The 20,658-nt window shown below is 39.8% G+C and overlaps 1 protein-coding gene across 2 annotated transcripts in view; it reads left to right on the forward strand.

Moving 5' to 3' along the window:
• Nucleotides 1–6,411: 6,411 nt before the first annotated feature.
• NELL2 (neural EGFL like 2) overlaps nt 6,412–20,658 on the forward strand; it is a 286,020-nt gene continuing 271,773 nt past the window's right edge. For both annotated transcript variants that reach the window (XM_036019152.1, XM_036019153.1), the window contains exons 1-3: nt 6,412–6,467; nt 6,882–6,967; nt 7,403–7,531. In XM_036019152.1, the coding sequence (XP_035875045.1) occupies nt 6,913–6,967; nt 7,403–7,531 (184 nt within the window). In that variant the 5' untranslated portion in view covers nt 6,412–6,467; nt 6,882–6,912. The remainder of the gene's footprint in view (nt 6,468–6,881; nt 6,968–7,402; nt 7,532–20,658) is intronic.

Here is a 20,658-nt window from a genome sequence, read left to right on the forward strand (position 1 = left end):
TCTCCTCTCAACAAGTAAGAGTGTGCCTTGGGAGGAAAGTCACCTTTGTTATGTAAATTCTCTTCTCCTACTTACTTGTCTTCTCCATGTAATTACTACTACATGTAATCATTCTCATTTTGAGATACTTCTTTATTCTAATCTTTTTTCTTTTATACTGTTTCTGTTTGCTATTTTAATATTATTAATCTCCTGTTATCTTTCTGTACCCTTCTAGTCTAATGATACTTTCAGGATTATCCTGTTACTTTCTGTGGTCCCACTGTTTCAACAAAACTTCACAGTCTTGAAGTGTTAGGCCCTTTCAAACGGCATGGGGATTGAGGGAGGCGTGGAACGTGTGGTCCGTGAAACACGCCTGAGTCATGCTGCCGTGGGCCCTGGAGCAGAAAGTGAGGTGCTCGCGTGGTTGGTAATGTAAAATAAAGGGAACAAAAAAAGAACCGGGAAACATGTCGTGATCGTCCCAGGTTTTAGAGCAGGCAAGGATGCGTGAGAGCAGCAGGCTGTTCACGCACTAGTCGTTCACTGCGGCTCGTTGCGGAACAGTGCGCCATTGCGCGAATCACCATCGTTTGTCTGTTCGCTTATCAGTCGGTGGACATGTGGAATGTTTTTATATTTGGTTAAAATGAGTAGAGCTCCTACAAACATTCGGAAATGAGTCTTGTGAGGAAATCTCTTTTTATTCATTAAACACGTAAGAGTATTTTACTTTTTAAGAAGCTTCCAAATAGTTTTACAATTTGGATATCCAGGTGTTCAAATATCACTGTTATAAAATTATTCTTTATCCATTGAGATATTTTGATGCCTTTTTAAAAAAATCAATTAGGCAAAAATGGGAACATTTGGGTTCCTGTCAAGATGGCATATCTATCAACAATTACTTTAAATGCATATGAATTAAATGGCTAAATGGGTGTTATGCTAAGTGAAATAATTCAGTCAGAGAAAGACAGATATTATATGTGGAACCTAAAGAACAATATATATGAACCAGCAAAACACAAACAGACTCATAGACATAGCAAACGTATTGGTGGTTGCCAGAGGGGTAGGGTCTTGGGGGACTGGGTGAAAAAGGAGAAGGGACTTGGTAGTTACAAGGTAGTGATGGGGATGTAAAGTACAGCACAGGGAATATAGACGGTAATATTGCAACAACTCTGTGGTGCCGGTGGGGTACTGGAAATATCCAGGGGAACACTTTGTAAAGCATGATTGTCTAACCACTATGCAGTACACCTAAAACTAATACAAAATAATATTGAATGTCAACTTTAATTTAAAAGAATTAAAAAAGTTAAAAAGCATATATATGTGGGTCAATCCCTGTGCTCTTTATTCTGTTCCACCAATTGATGTCTCTGTCCTCATCCCAGCACCACACCGTCTGACCACTACAGCTTTCCTGTGCTATCTCGAAGTCAGTGGGAATCCTCCAATTTTTCCTTTTTTCAATTTTTTTGACTTTTTAATTTTCTTTGCTTTTCCATATAAATTTTTATAATCAGATTGTCAATTGCTAAAGGCATAGCCTACTGGGATTTTATTGGGATTATCTTAAATCTGTAGAGTAATATGAATATTATCTTCTCATTAATGACAATGATAAATATGTTTATTCATTGAGGTCTTCTTTAATTTCACTCAGCAATAGTTACAAGATAGTGATGAGGATGAGGTTTTCAGAGTAGAATCTTATTTATATTTAGAGTTTTAAATAAGAATTTAGTATTTCATAATGCTTTATAAATGGTACTTTTATTTATATTTTAATTATTCCTTGCTAGTATATAGAGATACAATTGATTTATATGGGTTGACCTTATATTCTGTAATATTACTAAAGCAACTTACTACTTCTAATAGTTTTTTCTTAGATGCTTTGGGAATTTTAAAATGTAGATGACCAAATCATTATGGGAAGGGAGAGATTATTATTTCTTCCTTTCCAATCCAAATTGCTTTTATTTCTTTCTCTTGGCTGATTGTATTAAATGAAACCTCCAATAAATTATCTTCTTAATGTAGGATCTTTTAAAATGTCCTTTATTAGATTGAGAAAGTTTCCTTCAAATTTTATTTTGCAATGAGTTATTTTATCAATACTTGTTGAATTTTGTCAAATGCTTTTCTTGCATCTATTAATATTATGTGATTTATCTTCTTTAGATTGTACATGCAGTGTATTATACTGGTTTATTTTAAAATATTAATCAATGTTGCATTCCTGGGATGAATCCCAATTTTCTCTAGTTTACTATTTTTTAATACATTGTCAGACTTGATTTACTAATATTTTCTTGAAGATTTTGCATTAAGTTTAAAAGATATGTTCTGTGTGCTCATGTTCAAAAGCTATATTTTATGTTTTTGTTCTAGTTTTCTTTTTTTGTTGTGGATTATCTTAGTCTGGTTTTGGTATGAGTAATAATGCTAGTGTTATAAAGAGTTGAGAAGTGTTCCCTCCTCTTCTGTTTTCTTAAATATTTGTGGATAGTTGATGTCTTTTATTCTTTAACGTTAACAGGAATTTGGCATTGAGTCAACCTGCAACTGGAGATTTCCATTGATTATGAGAGGAGAATGTTAGACGTTGCTAAATATAGTTGTGCACTTGTCTAGTTAGTCCTTCAGTTCTGCTACCGTTTCTCTAGGGTAAATATTTCCTGTGTTTTTAAGCTTTGCTATTAGTGCATACACATGTAGGATTGTTATGTCTTCTTTGTGAACTGACCCTTTTATTAGAATGTAATTTCTATGCTAGTGATGAGTATGACTTTGAACCTTGTACCTGCAAGTGACAAGTAGCACAGCTTGGAATTCGACATTTATTATAGGGGTTTCTCACCTATTGTCCTATGCATCTGGCCAGCATTTTTGTCCCTTTTTAGTCCTTTGTGCAAATTTTTTAAAGTTTCATTTTTAAAAAATAGTATAACCCTTCAAAGTTCCCTTTTTTTTATCAGAGGAGTCAGCAACATCTTCACGTCTTCTGGCTTTGGCCATGTCCCATCCTTCTAGTTCTCGTGTGAATGTTAAAATCCTATCCCGTTGTATCTGTTGAATCGGAAGGCCCATGTCCCACCCTCTCCCACTCATCGCACCAGCCACTCCTTTCTTCACCAATCCCCAGCTACCTCTTTCCCCCCTTAGCATCCGGGATTTTCCTTCTTTCTTTTTGAAATGTAAAACTGTACATGAATAAAAAATTCTTGAACATTCTATTTAGCTTTGATATGCATTTATGGTGGAAGGGGAGCTTCTCAGGGTCAACACAGTCTACCATTTTGACTGACCTTTTTATTACATGGTAAGTAATGATATTATTTTCTGTGGATGTTGAAACACACCACCACAAATTTAGTGGATTAAAACAGCACAAATTTATCTTATGGTTCTGTAGTTTCGGAGTCTAAAATGGACCTCACTGGGCTAAAATCAGGGTGTTGGCACCATGTGCTTCTTTCTGGAGGCTGTAGGGAAGAATCCCTGTCCTCAGCATTTCCAGCTTCCAGGGGCTGCCCATGTGCCTTGGCTGTTAGCCTCCCTTTTTTCTTCTGTCTTCATGGGCAGGACAAATTTTTCTCCTATTGTGCTACTCTGACCTTCTCTTCTACCTCCCTCTTCCACATTTAGCAACCTTAGCAATTAGGCTGGACACACTCAGTTAATGCAGGCTAATCTCCCTATTTTAAGATCACTTCATTGGCAATCATAATTCCATTTGCAACCTTAAGTCCCTTTCGCCATGTAAAATAACATTCACAGATTGTTGGGATTAGGACATAGACATGTTTTTGGGGGGCGGGGGAGGGAGGTAGAAAGTGAAGGAAGGAATTATTATTCCCACTAAAATGATTGCAAGCAAAAATGTTAACATTGTCTAAAGAAAGGTTCAGTGCATGTTGATTTAACACATAAGACAATCACAGCATAAAGGGATGCAGATAAAGGGACCAATGTGCTTGTAAAGTTTCTGTATTTCAATTGAAGTGGTAGCATACGGACTTTTAAGTAGATGGCAAGCACTTAAGTAGTATATTTTCTTCCCTTGGGCACTAGTTTTATTTCACTTTATTTTTGTAGCTAGAGAAACCTAAATTTATTTATTTTTTATTGAATGTATTGGGGTGACATTGGTTCACAAAACCATGCAGGTTTCAAGTGTACAACTCAATAAAACAGCATCCGCACACGGCATCATGTACCCATCCCCCCAAGCAAAGTCTCCTCCTGCCCCATTTCACCCCTCCTTCTCTCTGGTATCACCACACTGTTGTCTGTGTCTGTGTGTCATGTATTTTTCTTTTCATTTTTTTGGCTTAATCCATTCATTCACCTTCTTTCATCCAGCCCCCAGCCTCCCTCCACTGTGATAGCTGTCAGTCTTAGGACACCAATTTTAAAAGTTATACAAGAAAAAGATATAGTTAAAAGATATATAGATGAAATAAAATACTGAAAATACTGGCATTTAGTGGGTAGAGACCATGAGAACCATTAATCATCCTACCTGGCCCAGGACAGTCCCAACAAAGAACTATCCAACCTTAAAATGTCAGTGACTCCAAGGTCGAAAACCTCTGCCCAGGTTGAGAGCCCCTGCCCTAACTGGAGGCAAGCCTACTAACCACCAGCTTTCAGCATGTCACCAGTGAGAGAGAGATTGAAGGGTAGCACTGATCCTGTGATTTGGTGGAATGCATGTAGGTTAGGAGAACTTTTACACGTAAACATGTATGTAGCTGTATATTTACTTTTCTGTCTCATTTCATCTTGCAATAGAACTTTAATGAGATTATTTAAAATATATTTTATAGAACTTTTATAGATACATATTACAGTTCAATGTTTTAGATGTAAAGCCATAGAAAGATCTTTAATTTCCTGATGAATAATATTTTTTGAGTTAATTCAATTGCACTACATTAATTTTATTTTGTGCAGTTTTACAAATGTAGGAGGATTCATACAACAATACCTTAACACATGTAAGTACTGGAATATTTCTCAAAGTTTACAAAATTAGAAGTAGAATTATTGCAATAAATAGAATATTTGATACAGAGACATAATTAAAAATTAATTTGAAAAAGCTTCCAGATTCTGATTTTTTTTCTAAAAATTTCCAAGGACAAAGCTAAAAATGTCCCCCTCCCCCCATTATAGTGTGGTACAGTACATCACTGCTCCGCAGGAGCCCCAGACTGCACCCAGTGTGCATTTTGGCAACTAGCTGTATAGGATCCTGTTGGAGAACTCAGAATGTGCCTGTGTGGATGGAAAGTTAAGAAACTCAATTTGTCTTTGTCTGGATTATCATTTTAATTGCTTTCAAACTCTTACATTTTCAATATGGAAGTTAAATGTCATTATTCAAAATTTACCTCAAAATTTTAGGGCTATGTTGAAAATATTGTGTGCCATCGACCTTGAACATACTGTGCACTGCTGAGGATTGGATCTTAAACGACCTCACTGTTACGGTTCCCGCATGTGTGGTGAACAGATGGGTAGAGAGCGATCATGAATACGGTCAGCAATGGGGTGGTGGCTTTTCTCTCCTTCCCGGGCTAGGTCCTTCTCTCTCTCGCTCTCGCTCTCTTCTCTCTCTATCATATCTTTCTGTCTGCCCATCTACTCTTCTGTTCTGTATGGGCAGGCACGCTGGCTCTGTTGCCCTTGCCTCCCGCGTGTGCTGGAGATCTAGAGCCCTGATCTCCGCGGTGTTCGGCTGTTTTGCAAGGGGGCGTGAATTCCCGGAGCTGTCCAGCAGTTGCTCGCTAAGTTCTCCCCTGATCTCTCTGCGCTGGGGGAGCTCTCCAGCGCCCCGCCCCGGGCAGGGAACCTCCCTTCTCGGGCTCCCCTAGGCTTGCCACTAGTCTCCGCCAGTCTCTTCCTTCATCGCCCAGCCCACCTTGGGAGTCTAGTGGGCTTCGGCAGCCCTTCCCTGCGCGCCCCTGAGAGGGAGTCTCCTCTCCAGTTCCCAGGGCTGCTCCGGAGCCCAGGCACGACCGCTCGCAGGCTTCCCTCCGTTGCCTAAAAAGCCGGCGAGCTAGTGCAGTTCTAGCCTTGCCTTCTGCGGCTGGGTGGTCCTTTTTCTCCGTCGGTCTTTTAAGACTCGCGCCCAAAATCAAGGGGTCAGAGCAAAGACCGCCCATCAACTTGGCACCTTGAATTAGATATTTGGATCCCAAAGGTGGTTGGCATTGCGCGGGCCAGCGAGAGAGGGAAGGAGGAGGGTGGAGGCTGCAGCGACTCCGGGGCTGCCCAGACGGAGCTTGCAGACCGTGGATCCCTGCGGGAAAGGGACGCAAAGCTCCCGGCCTCGCCCTCGGCGGTCCCTCCCTCTTCTTCCTCTCCCCGCCTCCCGGGCTGCCCCTCCCTCCTCGGAGGAGCCTGGTCTCCTCCGTGCGTCTTCTCCGGCGCTCTCTCCATTGTCTCTGTCTTTACAACAGGTTTGGGCACCGGGAAGACAGACGGGTGCCGGGCGCCCCAGCCCAGGCTTTCTTGGGTCCGCCCCCCTTCTTCTGGGTGTGCGTGCCTTCTGCTGCTTTTATTTGGGCTCCGGATCTCATTCCCGCCCGCCCCCCCGCACCCCCTCAGCAGCCTCCAGCGAGTCCATCCCTCCCCCTTGGACCCCCTCCCAGCCTGCCCCGCTGCCTGGGCTCTGGCTCTGCGTGCGGGAATGATGTGCGCATTGGAGGGTCCAAGTTCTTCCTGTGCCTGGGGGGTCCTTCCTTTTTTTTCTTAGGCAACCAAATCACACTGATCCTACTGGTCAGTAAATCTGAGGCAGAGACTGGAGAGACGGACGCTATTTTCCCGCTTGATTCCAAGAACCACTTCAATTTTTATTTTTATTTTTAAAGACGGAGACGATGGACTGAGCAGATCCACACCATGGAGTCTCGGGTCTTACTGAGAACGTTCTGTTTGGTCTTCGGTCTCGGAGCAGGTGAGTGGCCGCCCAGCTGGTGAGGGGACGGCCGGGCCCCGGGGCAGCCCCAGCTGGCTGGGGACACCTCGCTTTTCCTCTGCCTGAAGTAGGTCTGGAGTGGGAAGCTTGGCATAGGGGGCGGGTTTGGCTTGAAAATTTTCTGTGCTCGTCTTGGAGACGGGAGGGTCTGAGGGCCTTAGGGGAACTTTGCACCCAGAAGGGTTTAAAGTAGGTCACCGAGATGGGACTGGGTGCTCCGCTATTTAAAGCGTGGCTGTTCATCTCAGGTAAGGCTCTCCGCGGCAGAGGAGGGAGTTGCCTCTCTTCCTCAGCTCCCAGGGTTATTTCTGAGATGCGGTTCTTCGCTGTTCTGGAGGAAGAGGCTTGCGTTTTGATGGAGGTTTTTTTTTTTTTTTTTTTCTTTCTCTCCTCCCTCACCTCCACTCCCACCAGTCTGGGGGCTTGGTGTGGACCCCTCCCTACAGATTGACGTCTTAACAGAGTTAGAACTTGGGGAGTCCACGACGGGAGTGCGCCAGGTGCCTGGGCTGCATAATGGGACGAAAGCCTTTCTCTTTCAAGGTATGAAGTGCTTGTTGAGTCCTCTGTGAGGGTTGAGTCGGGACAACCCCGAGAGGAGTTGGCCTCACCACTCTTCTGTATTGCTTCATGGATGACAGTGTGTGAACCGAGATGTGCAGGGCTCAGTGTGAAGTATACACACCTTCCCTTTCCTTTTAAATGGCTTGTTTTTTCTCCCCTCCTGCCCCCACCCTTACTTTGTACTCTTGCCAGTTCTAATGGATAGTGCCTTAATTACTGTACAGAAACTCCTATGGCAGATGGTAGGTTTTAGAGTCTAGGGAACAATGAATTATAACACAAATGTCTCATTTGGGTAAAATTGATTTAGGTAGGAAATAGGATAGCTTAATCTTAGTTAAGACACTGCTCTTTGAAAGTTTCAGGTACAATGGTTCCTGGGTGGGAGGAATTTCTTTATGTGGGTAGCTTTCTGGAAAAATTAATACTTCTCAATAGCTTTATCTACTGTGCATCCCAAGCAATATATCTGAGACAAGAATCCTCATTGGAAGATTATATTCTTCCTTCTCCATCAATGGTAATAATGTTGCTTAACAATTATGTTGAAAATATTTCAATTGTGTTAATTCAAAAGTCTACCTGTATCATCACTAATTGTATACCTGAGATTTTAAAACTTTTGTATTTTGATGTCAGGGGGAATTGGCAGAAATGTCTACATTTTAAATTATATTTAAATGTGTGTGTAGTCAGAAGCAAATTACAGTGCATCAGTCTTTCAACTTTGACCTACTAAATAAAGCTTTGGCCAGTTGTTTGGTTTGGGGAAAGATGCTGTAATGCAAGTTTCTAAAAGGCAGCTAATCGTACAGAAAGATTAGCTTCACATACGGTGAAGGGGAGATGAAGGCAAGAGAGACGGAGTTCAACTCATCTAGTGGGCTGACCAAAGCATCTTCTCTGCAACCCCGCCCAATTTTTCTTTTGTGGTTTTGGTGCCATGGCTTCAAAAGAAGGGCAACTCGTAATTACTAGAGTTGGGTATGCAAAATAAAACCACTTCAGCAAATCTGCCACCAAGAAATAGGCATAAAATAAAACCCGAGTGTTTCTGCTGTGGTGTTATTGCCTGATCCAGCCAGTAAGTGTCACCATGGACAGAAACACCAGAGCTTACACTTTGGAGATGGAGGAAATGGGCATGTGGTTCATTTATTTAAAACATGGGTTACTCTTACAAGAAATTAAAATGTAATTTTTTTTTGTTTTCATTATGGTGAGCCCACTAAATATTTTTGTGACATCTTTATGATAAATATTTTATTTTAGTTATTCTGTTTTTATTACTTAAAGGTCTTTTTTGGGGGGAGGATATTGAATGCTTTAAAAAATGACCAAATCTAATAAAGAAAATAAAACCAGACTGTCATAAAAATTGAGAGTAAAATAGATGTATCGTTAGGGTTAAACCTCTGTTTCTTTTTCTTTCTTTTTTCTTTTCATACCTCTGGTTGTCAATCCCTGTGAATTGGATAGAAAGTTATTTCAGGATTGCTTATTTGAATAAGCTGAAAGCCTTATAGAAGCTAAAGCTCCAATAACAAATGGTGTTTAAGTACCCTCAAGTTTGTTACAGAACAAAGGTTCTGTAAATTATGTTAGTGCTCTTCCTAGCTGCTTCTGAAGAGTGGACTGTCAAGAATAGAACTGTCAGGATGGTGTCTTTTATGTCCTGATGCTGGACATTAGACAATTTTTAGGAAAGAGTCTCAAGAAATAAAGATGTTTTCATGATTAATTTTTAAAAGAAATGTCTAGTATTCATTTTCATTTAGATTACCCAGTCTTCAAGTTAGGCATTGTATAGTCAATACATAACTCTCATGAAATGTATATTCTCTGAATTATGCATAGTAACTATGTACATATCAGTGCACTTTGATGATTGTTTTTGTTGTTGTAGTTTCTTTGTTGGTACCAAGCCCAATATTTAGAGCAGTGATTTTCAATCTTTTTCATTTCATGGCACACATAAGCTAATTACTGATATTCTGCTACACACCAAAAATATATTACATTTTTTGCTGATCTGCTACGCACCAAAAAATAGGTGTAATTTTGATTCATTCACGCCACATGGCCATGGTTGTGTTGGCTGTTGTCATTGACAGTCTAAGGGAAAAGAGGTCAGTACCCCTGACTAAACAATCAAATATTGCATGTTTTAAAAATTCTTGTGGCACACTGCTTGAAAATCTCTGATTTACAGTAAATACCTAACAAATATGATGTGTGAGATTTGAAGATATGAAATTTCATTTTCTGCCAAATTATGAACATTACTTTGTATAACCAGTCAGCAAGTATTTGCTGCCTGCCCTGTTCTCAGTAGGCATGTATTCCTGATGTATTCATTCTACTCTAATGATTTACTTATTCTAAGATTTAGACTCTGAAATGGATAACAGGTAGACCTTTGGCCTTGCATCATAGTTACTTTGGAAAGGTCTCTTTCCTGTTATTGCAATGTAGAAACTGTTTTTAAGAAGTCAGTTCTGACCCCTTCCTTCCATTTCTCTGGGATTCTGTGGATTTTAGAGAGGTAAAAGCTTTCAGACTCTGAAGATATGAAGAAGTATAATGAATTGTGGGTGCTGCAGACATGTTTGTACAGTGTGTAAAATGTCATAGCAAGAATAGTAACACATTACAAAACCTGTGAGATGTTCTCAGATTTCAAGTAAACCTATCAGAGAAGTTACTTGGAGTTATCAGAGGTGGAACAGATTTTGAACCATTCGGTGTCTCCTGCAGTAGTATAACCATGTTTTGTCTCTTAGCTTTAAACTAATCTCAATATATAGTTTCCCAGTGATTTCTGCTTATTTAATATCTCTTCTCCTTTTGCTCCCTTCATTCTTCTCTTTGGTGATTTTTAAGATCTTGCAATTCATTACTTTTTGAAACTATAAATAATTTTTATAAATTATTGCGTACTATGAATTTAGTATTACTTAATAATTTTATTTTGTTATATATGCATACAAAGGAAAAAATGTGTTCACAAGTCTACTCTTATACCAGTGTTTGAAAACAAGAGTGCAACTGGGCGTTTGGTGATGGGCCACTGGCTTTAGAAGGCAAAGGTAACTGCATTGAGGAAAGAGAGGTGTCAATGAGTGTGTCTTCAGTGTGACAGTCAGTGAGCCCATGTGTACTTAGGGACAGTGGTCATTGTCAATAGAGTAGAATATTACAGTAACTAAGAGGTGGGCTTAGAAATGAGGTTGACCCAAGTGGCATCTCATTAGCTGTTTCACTGTGGGGAAAGTGAAACGGTAACATTGACTCAGAGGGCAGAACTGAGAGTCCGGAAGGCAGAGCTAAGACCCCAGAGGGCGGAGCCAAGAATCACAGAGGATTATTCCAGGATCTTCAGACCAAAAACAGTTTTTCTGACTGTATTTCAAAATTGCATGGAACTGGTGTGTAATTTTTTAAGTTCCATTTTCTCTCTTTTCAAATGGCAATGCCTATAATTTATCCTATGTCTATCCCACCAGTGTATTTTGGGAGCAGACAGATTGTTTCTTGAGCTTCATAGATTTACAGGTGGAGAGGAATTGTGCCTCAGGATGACTACACTCAAAGCCTCATTTATACCTAATTTGGATGATGAAATTTGGGGCTTTTGAATTGATAAGAATTTAGACCAGATTTATACTTCGGGTTGATATCTAATGGGTTGAGACTTGTGGGGATTTGGGTAGAGTGAATGTATTTTGCATGTGAGAAGGACAAGAATCTTTGGGGGTATAAGGACAGACTGTGGTAGGCTGAATAATGGTCCTCTAACTGTCCTCATATTGAACCCTTAGAACCTGTAAATATGTTATGTTATGTTATGTGGCAAAAGGGGTTGCTTGAAATTAAGGTGGTCAATCAGTTGGTTTTAAACTATGGAGATTATCCTGGATTATCTGGTTGGATCCATGTAATCACAGGATCTTTTAAATGTGGAGGAGGGAGGCAGAGGAATCAGTGTCATTGTGATGCAATGTGAGAAAGACTTGACTGGTCTTTGGTGGCTTTGATGTTGGAAGGCGGTCATGAGCCAGGGATTGTTGGCAGCCTCTAGAAGCTATAAAAAAGCAAGAAAACTGATTTTATACTAGAACCTCCAGGAAGGACATGGCCCTGCAGTGACTTAGATTTTAGCTCAATGAAAGTCATTTTGGACTTCTGATCTCCAGTACTGGGAGATAATAAATTTATGTTGATTTAGCCATTAAGTTTGTGGTGACTTTTTATAGCAGCAACAGGCAACTAACATATATGTTGAACATTAAAATTCATTTGTTTTGTAACTGAATGAAACTTTTTTTTGGAGCCCTCCCTCAACTATTTATGAAAGTGTGTATTTATAGGGAAACTTGAACTAGCCAATTAAAGTCATCCTAGTCATTTGACACTCACGATGATTTCTTACATGCAAATCAGAGTCTTCATACTAAGTTCTGAGTCTTTAGGGGATTCTCATCATCATTGAACTATGAGCTGATGCTGAGAACAACTAGAGTATAACAAAGTGCTGGTCTTTTTGACTGTATTACTTTTTCAAAAATACAACCTTTCTCCTCCAAAAGGTTCATCCAGATGTGGAAGGGAAAGTGCTAGAAAGCATGGAAGCGATCTTGATGGGCTTTGTCAAGTAGTAACTTAGAGTGGCATGGCTGAAGTGCACCCCGATAACAGCTGAAGTGAAGGGCCTCTGCTTTCTTCGGTTTTATGGTCCTCCCACCTCCACCTCCCCAGCTCATTCTGCTCCGGCTGAGCCCAGAGCCCATGCTGGCAGACACCTGTTCTCTTTGCCATTCTTGTTATTATTTGTCCACGATTCAACACCTGCTAGTTAATAACTTAGGTGTTTGACCTTAAGGCATTACGGTGTGATATTTCCTGTTGATTTTTCTTTAACTTACCAGATATTTATGGTACTGCTTCTGTGTGTAAGGATGGGACACACAGTATCATGGAGAAAGAAAGTAAGATGTCTACATAAATTATTATAGGAGGCAAAACAGGAACCAAAATTTGGGATTTTATCTTAAAGGGTGAAACTAGAAACTATCAAAATCATATGTCCTACTCTATATGTGACAACATGTGGGTAATCACTTGACTATGAACTAACTATGAAAAAAAATAGGGTAAAATCAAGTGCTGGGTATTTTTCTTTTGTTTCTGTCTGCAAAAAATACCTGAGAACTCTCTCTTAACTCTTCAATATGAAATCATTCTGTTGTGAGGTATTTATAATTCTTGTCAAGTTTTTAATTTTTCATGTTTAAAATTTATGTACCTATGTCAGATCATCATACGTTAGTGTTTTTGTGTTTCATTTAAGCAGTTCTCTTACAATGATTTTATTGGCTTCATGAAAATTTCATCTTTTGCTGTTTCAGTTTAAAATTTACATTGAAGAGTTAGAAGCCAGTTTATGTGGAAATTCATTTTATAAGCAAGTAGTTTGTTAGTGGATATTTTTTTCATGGTGACTTTTGCTTCACTGTATAAATTTGTATTCACTGAAACTCAACTATTGACCACTGTAATTAAAAAGAATTAGAGAGGGAGCTGACGGGGGATAAAAGGAAGAGCATGACTCTTCGCTTTCTCATTGGCCAGCTGCCAGGACAGATGTACATGAACAGGTGTACTGAGTTGTTCTTGATGACACTCTGCTAACAGTCTCCATTCTGGGGAAAGTATGGGGAAGCCCAGCAACCTGTCCATACAAAGGCTGCTCTCTATAGCTATAGACAAAGGGGAAAATGATGGAGGTAATTAAGTTCATACTAATGCGCAGGAGTAGTCAGGACTTGGGAACCAGACATCTTGTCTCTTTTGTTCACTAGTTGTATGAACTTGATCTTGTTACATGTCTTTGCTTCAGTTGAGATAATAACAGTATTAGTTCTTGGGGTTGATGTGTAGATTACCTAAATGAAACTGTGCCTCACACTGACTAAGCATTTCATGTATTTTAAATATTGTTTTTATTCTGGAATTAGCTTAGCAGCAGGTCATGCTTGCTTGGATTTTTTAGGGGGCTTCCAGGGAGAAATGCTGGATTTTGTGGAGGAGCTAAGGGTAAGGCCACTCGAGTGTAATGAAGGTAAACTGGAGGCGGGGGGGTGGGGACTGGCCCCAAAGCATCTTCTGTTCTATCTTTGTTGTTTTGGTTTTCTTGGGGAGAAAAGGATACATGGGCTTGTAGAGAAGGATGAGAATGAATGGCAAATCTTGGAGAGGAAGGAGTGCAATGTGCCCTTGTTGCACTACTGTTTCAGAAGTAAGGAAGAGCATAGAGAAAACCAACAGAAGAAAATTCGGGGTATTGCTTCTCTGTAGCCACCCCAAGACATTACTTTTCAAGCACATTAAAATTTAGCTTAGGTTTTGAGTATATGTTATTATGGGGAGAAACGTTAGAATTGTTTTTAAAAGGTTTTATTTATTTATTTATTTTTAGAGAGAGGGTAAGGGAGGGAGAAAGAGAGAGAAGCATCAATGTGAGAGAGAAACATTGATCGGTTGCACACACCCCATGTGGGGGCTGAACCTGCAACCCAGGCATGTGCCCCAACTTGGAATGGAACTGGCGACCTTTTGCTTTGCAGGATGACACCCAACCTGCTGAGCTACACTGGTCATGGTGGAAAGTTAGGAATTTTGAGCAACAAACAACACAGTTGTTTTACTTGTCTGGGCAGTCTTGGAATTCTTTGGTAAGGTTCTGGTTTGGTGTGTTGATGAGAGCTGGTGGTGGAGGATAAGATTGCTGGGAGCCTTGCATGGTGATTTAAGGGCCAGTGTAATGTTTGCAGAACTGTTGGGGGGGGGTCCTTTGGGCCCTTTGTGAATTGGGCTCACTTCCCCTACATTTCCTGCTAGCTCTTTGGTTCCTTTTCTTGAATGTGTTGCTGGCATTATTGTTTATTTCTGTAGTCCGATGCCCCTTTGACAATTTTCATTCTAGTGGTCCCTGGGACTCTGGTTTTTAAATGTCCTGCTGTCTTCTCCCTCTACTGAGACTGTCAGTTCTCTAGGGAAAGGGTCATACTCTGTGTTTCTTCTGGCAACCCACAACTCCCTGCAGTTACTTTCTCTGGGTTGGTCTTCCTGAGTCTTTTTCCTGATGAACTTTCACGTGTCATTCAGGACTCAGCTAAGATGTCACTTTGACTACAAATCTCTTTGGTAGAATTATTGTTGCTTTCACTGTGCCATCTTAGCATCCTCTATTAAAACAACCACCACACTGTATTACAGCTAGTTGTTTATGAAAACCCTAGCCACTTTTCTTTTTCTTTCTGCTACTTCTCTGGTCCAAGCAACAGCCATCCTTCATCTGGATGATTGCAGTAGCCTCCTTGGCAGGGCAGTCTTCCTGCTTATAGTCTTGCTTCCCTGCAGTCTGTATTCAATATAGTTGCAGAATCCTTTTAAAGTGTAATGAATATGGAGTTACTGGTTTTGTCTCAAGCATTCTCTGGTTCCCTATTTCACTCAAAGTAAAAGTACTTCTTAGGCCTTACAAGACCTATATGAACACTCCTACTCCCCCTGCATTATTTTTTCTGGCTGAATCTGTCCTCTCTCCCTTGCTCACCTTGCTTTAACTCCCCTGGCATCTTTGCTATTCCCCAGACAGTCAAGGCGCTTTTCTGCCTCAGGGCTTTTGCGCTGGTTGCTCGTCCTGGAATGTTCTTCCCCAGCTATCTGTACATTTTACTCCTTGCTTCCTTTAAATGTTTGTTCAAATATTAATTTCTTAATGAAGACTACTTTGACCACTGGGTAAAATTCCAACTTGTCTTCTAGCCCACAATTATTCTTGATACCCCTTGATATGATCTGTTAGTTTCCATAATATTATCATCTAGCATGCCTATGGATAACTTTATTCCTTATCATGTAAATTCACTTATTTATTATTTGAATTGTTTATTGCCTGTCTTCCCTGCTAGAAAGTAAGCTCCCTGAGGGCAGGGCTTTTTGACTGTTGTATTCACTAATACGTAGCCCAAGTGTCTAGCAGGTGGTAAGAGCGCCACAAATACTTGTCACATGAATATACTTATCTGCTGACTAGACTGTCATCTCCTTGAGGCTTGGGACTCTGCCTTGCTCCTTCTTGTAGTCTCTTGGCCTCTTGTGAATATTTGTGGCACTGAATTGAGTCCATTTATTTATGGCAATCTGATTTTATTTTGGTGACATTATTATGGCCTATATATATGTAACTTTAACAAAGACGGAAGAGCTCTTCTTCTAAATCAAAATACCTGCTTTCTTCTCTAGCCATAAGAAGAAGCAGGAGGATTGAGAGGCAAGGAGGAAGGGTAGTTCTGTTTAACTTAGTGCACTGAATTACTCTGAGAGGGCTCCTTTCCACCCCAGGATGAAGTGTGCCCCAGAGGCAACAGCAGTACATTGAAGAACCTGGACATCCCAAACGCTTCTCAATGACAAGAGTTTAACATTTTGAAGTATTGTGAACTCAACATTTAGCAGAGATACTTGTATGAAAGTACTGAGAAACATTTCAAGGGCAGTAAGGATAAATTTGGATCACTTATGCTATGCTGTTTCTCCACAACGCAGATAAGCGAGACAAATGAGTGGATCCAGAGGACAGCAACCAGGGGGCTGGAAGGTTTGGAAGCCGTGTCAGTTGAGGGATGGTTGATAGAGCTTGGAATGTTTAGCCTGGAGAATAAACAACAGGAGAGATGTGACCATTTTTAAAAAGATATTGGGAGGACAGTCATGTATGGGAGTTATTGCTTTTGTTAATATTTTATATCCCGTGATAGTCAGAGTGAATTTATTTAGGACACTTAATAGATAATTTAATTCAGGCATCTTAGAAAAGCAGCGCGACTCTAAGCTTTGTGCCTTTGCCTTTCAAATGAAAACAGAGAGGTTTTTCACTACAAGAGAAGAAACATCATACCCCAAATAAAGGGGAGAAATGCTTTTAAATATCTCAGAGGTGGGATTATTGAATCCACATTTGAGTCCAGAGAATCCAGATTTTGACTTGTCTGGGGTAGGGTATTAGTTCACTAAATATCTTGTTTTTCTCTGGAAAAAAAAAAACCTCACAGAAATGACTTTACCAAATTCTTTAAACTTAACATTCAAGGATTAGAAATTGGGACTAATTTTAATTGACTTAATATTTCTAACTCAAATCTGGGGTATCTTTACCATGTTCCTTGCCAATTTTCCCTGAAGTTTATTACTAATTTCCATGATAAAAAATAATCCTGAAGAGATAAGACATTATTTGCAGTCATACTTTTTATAAGACTATCATGTTGTGGATTAAAATGAAAAATTATTTGAAGTTGAAATGAATTGGATATAAGAACTTGAGTTGGAGTATGGAGTTGCAGTGTGGGAATTTGCAAGAAATGAGACCTGTAAAGGGGAAGAAAAGAATACGAAATGTATATTTATTTATTGCCACTCACCTTGAGGTGACTAAGACTCTGATGCAGAAATCATTGTTAAAAAGGCTACAAAAATTTCCTTATCCTTATCGTAGATGATTCTTTACAACCAAGCATCTCATAGTACATTTCATCCCCTCGCTGCTGGGTGTCCGATTTTTAATAATTGGCTGCATTTCCAGGGACAGCAGTATAATTTAAATTGTTCTTTGATAACACCTCCAAATTAGAATATGTTTCAGAGACTAATGGAAGAAAAAAGAGTGTTCATTCCATGTGTCACTGATTAGGCAGGAAACTGTCAAGTGGGGAGAATCTACCTATTTAATGGATGATTACTTTTTGTTAGTTTGGTCAACAAATTAATAAAGGCAGAGGGTGAAGTTGGGAAAAGGCCGGTTAGGCTGTGGAAACTTGTAGGCTCAGTCTTGTTTCTAAAACTTTCCAGGACTGATGTTAATTACACAGGCATCAAACAAGAAAAAGGCAGGGTTTTAAGTAAACACTATCCTAGTGGCCTGTGAAGAAACTAGAGGGAATGTTTACGCTGTGGTCATTGTGTATAACAAAGCTTTTCTCGTGGGAAAGACACAGAACAGAGGTACAAATGCAGATCCAGCTCATTTTAGATTTTCTGTCATTCTTATATCAGCATGTAACAGATGCGCACCACTGGGAGATATTGGAGGGTTCATTTTCTTTCCACGCTATCTTAATAGAAGAAGTAGGCAAGGAAAATATAACTTGTTAAACAATCTTTTAACAGTATATGTTGAGATATGACTCCACAGAAGAAAATTTTCAGTCATTAAGAGGAGATACAGAATTTCAGGGAAAAGGCTCTCTAGTGAAAAAAAAAAAAAGGTAAACCAAACGCTCTGTTGATATTGATGATCGTTAGTGAATACATTTCTATTTTAATGATTTAAATGGAGATGACTCATTGCAAAACAAATCTTTAAAAATACAAGCAAAGACAATGGGAAATATTAAGTAAATGTTCTAAATTGTTGCTACAGAGAGACTTGTTTTTAATTCGAGAAAGTAAATGGAATCTACTTACAAATGAAAGACAAATGTATTTCAAGGGCAAAATCTGTCCTTGTGGCATTTGTAAGTGTTGAGGAAGAGCAAAATAAGGCATGAGATGCCACAAAACAAATTCAGCTGTCATCATCTGATGTGTGGAAAGACCTGGTACTGCTGGCTTTGGAACTGGGTCTCGCTGGTGCAGACTGCTGCCGACGTTTGAAACTGATTTAGGCCAGTTTGCACATGGCGCATCATCCCTCTATAGGAGGAATGGGTTTACAATAAATGCTAGTCAGCTACTATCTCCTCCTCTGGACAGACCCATTAAGCATTTTTGCATTTTGATGTTGAAAGCACTGTTATCTTTAAAGCTATAGTTTAAGTCTGTCTACAGCTATAGCTGTAAATAAACAAATTACTGGTAAAAAGTGAAAATGACAGCAAAATCATAAGCAGGATGCAAAAAAAGATTGAAACAAGATAATTCTTGACTTCCTCTATATTATTCTGTTTAGTATTACTGGTTCTAATAGTGGTTGGCTATCTGTTTTTTTATATGTACATATCTTATTATTGACATGCAATCATAAGCAACGGATCCAGATTTGGACTAGTTTGAAGTTGTAGTTCGTTTCATGTTTTACTTTTATTCTGAAAGAAAATACATAGAAATGATTTTATCAAATCTCTTAGTACATTTTCCCTAAAGTTTACCATTAATTTTATTTATGAATGTGAATTCTTTACTCTTGATTTATTGTAGTGGGTGATGGTGGATGGGTGAGTTCGGAAGACTAACCCAATCTGATATCGTTTACTGTTTCCAAGACAGCAGTGTAGTAACCCAAGGATTCTGGTTATTTCTACTATAAGCAATGTGTTTAGGGATCTCTTGTTGATTCTCTGCATAACAAAAAGAAGTGTTGAGAAAGTAGTTCAAGAATATAATAAGGATAGCATTGTAACTTAATTTCTTTTCTAGTTATATAAATATATAATATAGTGCAGGTATTTTAAGTATATGTTATGTAAGATAATTAGAATCCTATATCCTGATAGCCCAAGAGGCAAATCATATTTTTCTTTTTCATCTAATCACTTTATCTGGATTCACTACTTTTTCCCTAAACTGCATTTTATCCTGACCTCTTTGGCTGTTCTCTTTCACTGACGTCTGCCTTATTGTCATTGTTGCCAAAGGTTTATGCAGTCCTGGGGAGGGGGTTCCAGGTAATGGTGTGGCCAAGGCTTTGCTGCAAGTCCCATCATTTCAAGTTACTTATTCTCTTATTTGATGGGACTCTTTGATTAACAGAGATATTTAATTTTGATAAAGTTCTATTTATAATTTTTTCTTTTACATTACACATTTTGTGTCTTGTCTAAGTAATCTTATATCCATCTAATTTTAAAAGCCTCCTAATTTGTGAGTTCTTTTTTTCCAACATGTGAATTCAACCAAAAGAAACCAACCTAAATTATCTTACCATTTTTAAAGCAAACTGTCACAACATCATTGCTCACATGGATCAGGCAAATAACATAAATGAATTCACTGCACCAGTGTGAGATTGTAAGGAGTAGTGAGGCCAATGGCTAAATGGAAAGAGCAGGCTTCACTTACTGTGATTCAAGTTCAGATTCACACGCCTGGGGCTGGATGGGCCCATGGGAGGTTGTGATCCCTGCCTTAAAGAGTTGTTGAAATAGATTCTTATTAAATGGTTTTTGTCAAGTGACCGCTGCCTAAAGCATGCACATTTCTTCTCGTGAGAAGGAGTGATTGGTCTGTTGACCAAAAAAGCCCAGCTTCTCAGTCTGCATCTTCAGTTTTTTCTGAAACGCTGATGATTCCTGAGGAGAAGGATATGGCTTTGGCGACTCCCTCCCTAAAGGAGCAGCACCCTCTGGCTCCTCTTCCCACGGTGCGTTGTGTGGGTGTGCATGCACCTGTGCATATCGTCCTTCATCCCTCTTCTGCTCTCTAGGGTGCTGTCCTGGCCCACCTGGTGCAGCTCAGTCTGCTAGCAATTGTGGCTCAAGTCTGTGCTGCTGTCATTTGTGCACTGGCCTTTTAGTTAGCTTGGTCAGAGCCCACTGGGACTGGCTCACTGCCTCGTCTTAGTCCTGAGGGTGCTATCGAGCCTCCTGAGGTCTGGCTCCAACTTCCATTTGATGCTGGCCTGGGCGACCAGCACCTCTGCATCTCTGTGAAGCCCCCTCACTGCTCCTCTGCTATGCTCTTTTCAAGATCCCTAATCGGACCATGGGAAAAAATAAATGTCAGGACATCCCTCTTCCCTACCCCAGTGTGCTTCTGAGCTTACTTTGATGCAGCTATGCCCCAAGCTGATAGAGTGCATCTCCAAAAGCCATTATCTTTTCAAGTTCAAAGGAAAGTGGTCAAGAGCCCTCTGCTGTCTTCGATGCCCTCTCCTATTTAATGCAACTCCCTGTCTCCAGGCCAAAGTCCCAAGAGAGGAAAATCTTTCTTCTTTGCTTCTCTTTCTATTTCTTCACAAAACTTTACAATCTTGGAAGGAGTGTTTATTAATTTTAATTATTTTTAATTAGTAGAAATCTTTTCTCTTCTGCTCCCATGCTGTC

This window comes from Phyllostomus discolor, chromosome 2 (genome assembly GCF_004126475.2).
Source record: "Phyllostomus discolor isolate MPI-MPIP mPhyDis1 chromosome 2, mPhyDis1.pri.v3, whole genome shotgun sequence".
Lineage (NCBI taxonomy): Eukaryota > Metazoa > Chordata > Mammalia > Chiroptera > Phyllostomidae > Phyllostomus > Phyllostomus discolor.